Source organism: Coenobita brevimanus, chromosome 19, assembly GCF_032717465.1.
Source record: "Coenobita brevimanus isolate Jiangsu-jjx chromosome 19, ASM3271746v2, whole genome shotgun sequence".
Lineage (NCBI taxonomy): Eukaryota > Metazoa > Arthropoda > Malacostraca > Decapoda > Coenobitidae > Coenobita > Coenobita brevimanus.
Window position 1 is genome coordinate 2185136 of NC_136972.1, and position 9279 is coordinate 2194414.

Genomic DNA, 9279 nt, shown 5'->3' on the forward strand with positions numbered 1-9279 from the left:
TCTTTTACAGAGTCAAAAGCCTGATGGTCTCCTGTAATCTAAGAAACAGTTTACAACGTTGGATGGGAACCACTTAGCCAAATAAGGGAGTGACGTGGAGTCTGGTATGGTGCCCCGCTTAACTGGATGAAGACGCAAATGTGGCATCCAACTAGGAGGCTAAACTCAACATTCGTCTCCGCTCCTTGCTGTGGCGAGGGGCTGTCTGCCGCAAAGAAAAATTGGTTCATTGCATGGAACGACCCTGATGGGCGGTTGATTGTCTGCAGTTGATGGGTCTGCTCAGCCAGACAAACAGGAATTGCTCAACAACAACAATCTGCTGTTGTACGAATCTGGCATTCAGTGAGATATGGTGCATTGTTGGTCATGAGGATAACTTCTGACTTGAATAATTGGAGCCTCCTAAGTTATGAGGTGACTGATGAAGATTCTGCTTGTAAGCATGATGAAGAAAACCAGAAAGATATGGCAACCAGCTCTCAGCAGAGGCAGAAGTTTGTTGTCCCAAAGAGATAACTGGCAATAATAAATATTACCTTGATATGAGCAGCTGCCAATCTGCTTCACGGACACAATGCAAGAAACAAACCACCTCTGTATTCTACTCCATAATGAGAGACGGAAGAGCTTTCCCGCACTCCCAGGCCCCAAGCTATTAAAGGTATGCTTAATTACATCCACTGAACATTACATTGTTTTTCCATGAGTTTAACATGCTAGTATTTAATGTGCATCTCATACCTGGCCTGCTATTAATGCAGCTAACTAGCGATTTTGTTCAAATCAGGATAAAATCCCTTGCCAAACAAAGTTTCATAATCGTGTTAGTCGGGATCTTTGTAATCTAATACACTATAGCACTAGCCGTGTGTGTGTGTGTGTGTGTGTGTGTGTGTGTGTGTGTGTGTGTGTGTGTGTGTGTGTGTGTGTGTGTGTGTGTGTGTGTGGACGGTTCGTTCGTTCGTTTATAGATTTCCTGCACCTATAGTGCAGGCCGGGCCATACATTAGCCCGGTCAATGGGGGTATGGGCTGATTAAAAAAATAGTAAGGGGGAAGACAGGGCCTGGGGGTTGCCCACCACACACGCCCTGTTTCCTAACTGGCTTTGTGGACGGTTAAATGGCCTGCTAAGTCTAGACAGGAAGATCTTCAAATGATAGATGAATATTTAGAAACGTACCTTATATATAGATCTAGACTGATAAAAGTAAAAAAGACCAAGGGATATAATGACAGGCAGACAGATAGACAGTCACCTGAATGGTTAAACAGATTCAATTATATGTCCTTTGATGTTTTTCTTTCCCATTCCGAATGTATTAAAATATCTATAACAACAAGAACAACAACAATAATAAAAATACTACTGCTTCTACTACTACTGCTACTACTACTACTACTACTACTATTAATAATAATAATAATAATAATAATAATAATATTAATAATAATAAACATCAACAGTAATTGCAACTACATTAGTAGCAGCAGCAGCAAAATCACTACCGATAACAACAGTACCAATAACAAGAAATGCAATAACAATCACCATCATCATCATTCCTTTTCCTCCTCCTTGTCCTCCTCCTCCTTCTCATCATCATCATCATCATCATCATCATCGACCCTCCTCCTCCACCTCCTCCTCATCATCATCATCATCATCATCACCTTCATCATCATATTCGTCATTATTTTCATCATCTCTTCTTCTCCTCCTCCTTCTCCTCCTCCTCCTCATCATCATCATCATCATCATCATTATAAAAATTATCCTTCAACCATAATCATCCACCATTACCACCATCATCATCATCATAAACATTATCCTTCAAACTGAATCGTTCACCACCACTATCATCTTCATCATCATCCATCGTCCTTCATCATCATCCAGCGTCCATTATCACCCTCCATCGTCATTCATCATCCATTAGCTATCATCCATCATTGCAATGCATCATGTATCACCAAACATTCATAATCTATCATCCCACATCTTTTATCTACCATCCCTCATCTGTCATCATTAGCCATCATCCATCGTCCACCATCATCCATCGTCTGTCGTCGATCATCATCCACCGTCCGTCATCAACGTCCATCGTAATCATCATCAGCCACCATCATAATCCTTCATCATCATCATCCATCATAACTGTGTAATCATCATCTATCATCATGCATCATAATCATCATTATCATCCCCCAACATCCATCATCATCATCTGTCATAATCGTGTATCATTATCGCCTATTAATATTCGTCATCTATCATTATTGTGCATCATCCTCATCCATCTCCATCATCATCACCATCATCATCATCATCATCATCATCATCATCATTATCATCCTTCATCAAAATCCATCATCCACCATGATCATCTAACGTCCATCACCATCACCTGTCTTCTATCATGCTTCATCCATCATCCATCATTCTTCGTCTATCGTCACCCATCATAAATCGTCATCACCTATCATCAGTATATATCACTGCTCATCATCTATCATCATCATCATCATCATCATTATCTTTCATCAAAGGCTTTCGATCGAGTCTGGCATAAATCTTTATTTTCAAACTGCCTTTTTACGGTTTCTATCATTCTATCTGTGCCTTCATCTATAGCTTCCTTTCTGGTCCTTCTATAGCTGCTGTTGTAAACAGTCACCGCTCTTCTCCTAGATCTATCAAGAGTGGTGTTCCTCAGGGCTCTATCCTAGCACCAACTCTCTCCCTTTTATTCATCAATGACCTTCTAAGCTGTACATCTAACTCTATCCACTCATATGCTGATGATTCCACTCTTCACCTTTCCATTCAGTTCTCGCAGCGTCCATCTCAGCAGTTACTTCAACAAACAAGGGTTGAGGCTATAGCACACCTAATGTCTGACTTGGCTAGTATGTCTGACTGTGGTAAAAGTAATCTTGTTCTTTTTAATGCACCAAAGACTCAGTTCATACACCTATCAACCCGACAAAATCTTCCACAGGAGTAGCCATTAATGTTTAATAATATCCAGCTTGCATATACAAGTCTAATAACGATTTCACATTAGTAAACCTCATTTTACTACATGCCTTTACGATTTTATTTAGTTTCTTCTTTGAGTCCATGCTGCTGTTTCCATACCAATAACAAATGGCAAAGGACAATAGAGACTGTACAGTGCTTTCATAGAACTGTTCCTGCAGCTATTTTATAATCTACTCTCAGTTTATTAATTTTTTTGACAAAAAACATTCTGGATTTTGTCCTCTTACACAGTGCTTCAACATGTGAAAAGTAAAGTTTCTGTCAATGATGGTACCTAGATGCTTGTATTCGTGTATATTGTCTACGTACTCAGAGTTAATAATCAAGGGTTACTATGTTATTGGTGTCTTGCTGAAATCAACTACCATTTCCTTAATTTTGCTGACATTGAGCTCCAAGAAGTTGTCCTTGCACCATTTGGTAAAACAGTCTATTTCCTGTCTGTGAATAGGGTCATTGTTCTTACAAAGTGAAACGAACACAGTATCATCAGCATACTTTAAAAACCTACAGGAGTCGTGTACACATCTACAATCACTTGTACCGTATAGAGTAATCAGATATGGTGATAGCACACAACCTTGGGGGGGCCCCTGTTTCGATGAGTTTTGACATTTCACCAATAAATTTCACACACTGGGGTCTGTGAAATCATGAATCCACAAGACAAGATCAGAAAGGACATTCATTGAAGTTAGTTTCTTCATCAAAAGATTGGTCAGTATGGTGCTGAATGCACTTGATATGTCAAAAAAATAATATTTGTGCAAAGTAATTAACTGATCTGGTGTTGACGTTTTCTGTAAAGTTTTGAACAAAATCTATGACTGATAGTGTAGCATCTTTAACACCATTTCTCTGCAAGCAAACTGTAAAGTATCCATAGCTATTTTATTTTACCTGCACATACAATCATTTTTTGATAGTATGTTCAATATATTTCATAAAAATACATGTCAAAGCCACTGGTCGATAATCATTATAGCAATTTGGTGTCCTGGTTTTTGGAACAGGGACAATCTCAGAAGTTTTCCACAGTCTCGGTATGTATGCCTTGTTTAGAGAGAATTGGAATATTTCACACAGAATTGGAGCTAGTTATTACAGAGAGAAACACCTTTGCACTTATTTTATCAGGTCCAGCCGCTTAACCACATTTCACCCTCTTCAAGCTGCCCATGATATCTATTTGAGTTAAACCTATTTGCTCTTCATTTTTAGTTTTCAAGAATTCAGAGATGGTGTGTCTGTGTATGGAAAAGTCATGGATGTCAAACTTACAGAAGAATTAGTTCATTACAATCATTTTCAGGATTCTGTACATCTGGCATGCCTGCTTTCTTTGTAAAACTAGTGATTTTCCTAAGACCTCTCCAAGCTGCCTTTGTGACATACCCAAATAAGTTTTCAATTTTCTTTGTTTACCCTTTTTTTCATGAGACAATCATATCAATTTTTTCTGTAAGGTTTTTAACCCCTTAACCGTGGGCTTGTTTTGCTCTGTCTTGCGTGTCCTGCGGGCGTATTCGGGCTCCGACAGACTCTCTAAAAATATTGGACAAAAATCAGTTATTAGTCCTAGAACATTAAAATCAAATATGCTTATGGCACATACCTTCAGCTTTCTCTTGGGATGTTTGTTGAGCCTTTGATGACTACCGTAGGACTTGTGGAGACCTCTGAAGTTGGGTAACGAAGTCTCCACTTTACACTTCCCGACAACCCATAATATGATTACCACAGCTTGATATTATCACTAGAAACAATATTCTATGATTCTCAAATAGTTTGGAATCCATACTCGAAAAACAAAAAAAACACGTGAAAGCAATGAAAATTACGAGGGCGTATGACCTTCCCACTTGACATCGTTCGCTGCTGGTGTTCTGTCATTTATTATTCATAAAAACACTCACAGTTTATATTTCTATTACTATATAACACTTATATATATCTACAGTCTTTATCCATAAGTTTCCTTCAGTAATAGTAGTTTATTGTCACTGTAGGCATTCAATTTCTCTATCAGTAAAATACGTAGCATTCACTTTCTCGTCCTGTATACTAGCGTTGAGAGTGAATGCCACTTTCTCCTTCACTCTCATAACTCATAGTATTCATACATGCTACAGTGAAACTTTCACTTTCATTACTCCTAGTATATATACTCGTATTCTTATAATACTACTCATTTACATTTCTATTTACGTTCTCTATTTTATTTACATTATTTACATTTCTATTTTATTTACACTGTGTTAGGCAGTCACTTGCAGTAACTTATAAAACTATTTTCCACTGTTCACTTATATTTACATTCATTGCTTTCACTTGCTGTTTACACATTATCTACATTTCCACTTGCACTGTTTTACTCACCAGAAAGATCTTAGTCACTCTCTATCAACTGTCAGCCCTTTACCTCTTTCCACACGAGGTTTAGAAGGGGGTAGAGGTCACAGGGCCCTTTGCATGGGGCTAAAAAGCGGCGGTAGTTAGCAGGCGCGAATCCGACGTACTTTCACCTTGAAAGACGACAGTAAACTGATATTGGTGGGCCGGGGTGGCCTACCAAGGGAGAATACATTACTGCCAACGTCAGCCTCATGAGAGCTGCTAATTTATTGCCATGAAATGACTGGTAGGAAATCTAGACAATACGTAATAAATTAGGTAGTTCCTGGTGAATGTAAATATCACTTAGGCTTCTCCCTTCCCTCCTTATATATATTTTTATTACGAGAATAGATTATACGGCATATTTCAAGGGGAAATAAACAGCGAAAATTAGCGAACGAGTTCACTGGAGGTCTTGTCAGGTGATAATTAGCCAGTTCCAGGTGTATGGCACTATCACTTACCTTATTTCTTTTTTGTATATATTATTTGGTATACGAATAGGGCATAGGGCTTATTTCAATGGATGAAATCAGTGGAAAATTCCAGGGAAGATTTACTTAGCGTAGAATACAGTGTGGTGGCCTGCAATAATTAGGCAGTTGCAGGTGAATGTAAGTATCATTTAGGCTTCTCCCTTCCTTTCTTATATATATTTTTATTACGAGAATAGATTATATGGCATATTTCAAGGGGAAATAAACAGCAAAAATTAGCAACAAGTGCATGTGAGGTGTTGTCAGGTGATAATTAGCCAATTCCAGGTGTATGACACTATCACTTACCTTATTTCTTTTTTGTATATATTATTTCGTATAAGAATAGGGCATAGAGCTTATTTCAATGGAAGAAATCAGTGGAAAATTCCAGGGAAGATTTACTTAGCGCAGCACGGCCGGGCAGGTGAGAGGAGAGGGTAATGGAGGGGAGGTAGGGAGGGGAGTCAAGAACGGGGAGAAATGGCTAAATTGTCAACAATGGATGGGAGTACAGATGAGATTAGGAGTGCTGACTAGTGTTGGACATTGGCAGTACTGATAGATGATACAAGCCACCACTTGAAAGCCTGGGCGAATTCAAAATAACACAGAATCACAAAAGTAACGCCCAGCGGTATGATCCCTTGCTCCCAAGCGTCACGAAAGTGACGCCCTGTGATTAAGGGGTTAAAATTGCCCTATCGTTGCCTACAGCACAACGTTTCTTCTCATTCAACAATTGTTTAAGTTCACTTGTGTTCCAGGGTTTGTTGTTTGTTTTGCATTTCACTGTTTTAGTTGGAACCACATTTCACTGTTTTAGTTGGAGCCATAGTATCAGCACAGAAAGAAATGTATGAATTTAGGACATCAACACTGTGATCAATACTAGCACACAACACACTCCAGTCAGTCTGATCCAAACATCCCCTAAGAGTTTTACATGCATCCACACTCCATGTCTGGACAGACTTCACAACAGCTTTGGATTTTTTCTTGGTTTTGTTCATAAATGGGTGTTAACATAGACATATTATGGTCCGATTGTCCTAATGATTTGAATTTTTTAGACACATACCCTAGTTTTATGCTGCAGTAACAGTGATCCAAGATTCTCACCTCTTATAGCAAAATCAATATATTGTTGGTAATGAGAAGTACAGTTCTTAAAATGTAAGCCATTAAAATTTCCTGTTATGTTTTAACTGCATCTTGGGAACTGGACTCAATCTTCCTGTTTTATTAACACTACATCTGGAGAAGTAAATTCAATCTTGCACACTTCATCATACAGGTGTTCCTCACCAATTATCACATATACAACTATAGCATTAAGGTTTTGTTAAATTTCCTTGGAAGATAAAATGATCTCAAAGATGAAGACATGAATTCAATATTGTCATAATGGCCTCAAAGAGAAAGACATGAATTCAGTACGCCTGTCATAATGGCCTCAAAGATAAAGACATGAATTCAATGGTCATAATGACCTCAAAGACAAAGACATGAATTCAGTATTGTCATAATGGCCTCAAAGACATGAATTCAATATTGTCATTAGTTCACAACAGTTATATCCCTGCACCATCGATTGTTCATATAGACACATATACCACCATCACCATTTTTCCGTGATGCTGTTCATCTGTCACTTCTAATTAATTTGAAGCCATTTATTTGATAAGCAGTCTTGGCCATTCTCTGTGTCATCCCAAGTCACTGTTAAGCAGATAGCTGAGGCTTTTCATTACGCATAATTCCAGTTCATCCACTTTATTCCTTAAAAAGCGGACATTGCCTGACACACATTGGTAGAGGAAGTTTAGGGTTCCTCCTGCATCGTACTCTTACCCCGTCACGCCAGCCTTGCTTTCTTCCATGCCCAGTACATCTGACCATCTCAGCAATTCTATTTAGGGCTGTCGTGCCGAGGGAGGCCACAGACAAAAGTTCATCACGGCTGCAAATGAGCCGCCCATCACTGTTTACATTCAGCCCACCATCTTCACCAGCTGACAGGGACGCCTCATTAAAAATTATATCTCCCAGCACAAATCGACAAATTAATGTGACAGAAGTATCACTAGTCACTTATATATTGCCTGGTATATATGGAGACATCTCAAGCCGTGAAAAATTGCATATAAACTCGTAAAAATTGGGTAGCTGGAAGACACTCTGGTCGCCCTCCATGTGGCTCCCCTCCGACTTCAACTAACTGACTCCTCCTGTGACATCATCATCAGCTGAAGCCAGTACACCCAGGCCCTAACATAGAGATGGCCTTGGCAGTGTGCTTAGTCATCTCCTATTTAACCTGCTGGTCAAGGGTCTGCTTAGTCATCCTTGGCCACAGCATTACTTTGTTGTGCTACGCGATGACTTAGCGCTGGTCTTCTCATGAAGGGACTGCTACACCCAGGCACCAACTGCGCTCTTTTGCCTTCATGCCAAATGTTGTGAACTTGGCCTTAAAATCAATTGTGAGAAGACCAAAGGTCTGCCCTTCAGTCTTCACCACCCTGACCTTCCCCTCCTTCTTAAGAGTCATCGGTTTTGCCTTGTTCATCATCACCAATACCTGGGTGTATGGTTCGACAGCCATCTGACGTTTGCTAGCCATGTCTGTTACTTACGAGAACAGGTTGCTACCTGCACCTCTGTGCTCAAAGCCCTGCCTAGCCGCAACCTGGGTGTCTCATACTGCATTCCAAGAACTTTCTACACATGCTATCTGCTCCATACTTGACTACAGCACTATATGCCTTATTGGGGGTCTCTGAGTTGCTCCATCATTCTTTGGAGGTCCTGCAGAATACTGCTCTGTGTGATGCTTGGTGCACCTTGGACTCGCCTAGTCAACCTCCAGGCTGAGAGCAGCTTTCCCTCCCTGCTTCACCGCATATGAGCACAAACTACAGCCATTGTTGCCCAGCTTTGCAGGCACCGGCCCCACCTTCACGTCTGCACTCCTACAGTCTACTCTTGACTGGCCTCCAAATCCACACCCTGGGGGTGATTGGATACTCCTTGCTGCTGACATTGTTTGTCAGCTTGATGCCACTGATGCCATCCAGGGTGGTCCTGATTTACCTGGCCCTGGGTATGCCCCTGCTCCTCCTTGGCTACTGCCCATGATTCAATGTGTTGCATGTGCCGCAGCATGTCTCCGGGTCATTCTTCCTGCTATTCTCCATCAGGATGGACTACGACGATTGGCTGGTCTCCAATCTCCTGGGGTTGCGGTGTACTACACTGACGGGTCGGTCAGTGCTGATGGGACTGCAGGTGCCGCTTTTGTCAGTGATGGGTTCGTCGAGTTGTGACATGTTACATCTGGTTTTCCGGCCTA

At 40.4% G+C, this 9279-nt stretch overlaps 1 protein-coding gene across 1 annotated transcript in view; it reads right to left on the reverse strand.

The window, feature by feature from the left end:
* LOC145391606 (venom carboxylesterase-6-like) overlaps positions 1–8550 on the reverse strand; it is a 108975-nt gene extending 100425 nt beyond the window's left edge. Inside the window, exons 1-2 of the mRNA XM_080266150.1 lie at positions 8358–8550; positions 7824–7939 (exon numbers count right to left, since the gene is read on the reverse strand). Of these exons, the coding sequence (XP_080122276.1) occupies positions 7824–7939; positions 8358–8550 (309 nt within the window). The remainder of the gene's footprint in view (positions 1–7823; positions 7940–8357) is intronic.
* Between the last annotated feature and the right edge of the window lie 729 nt (positions 8551–9279).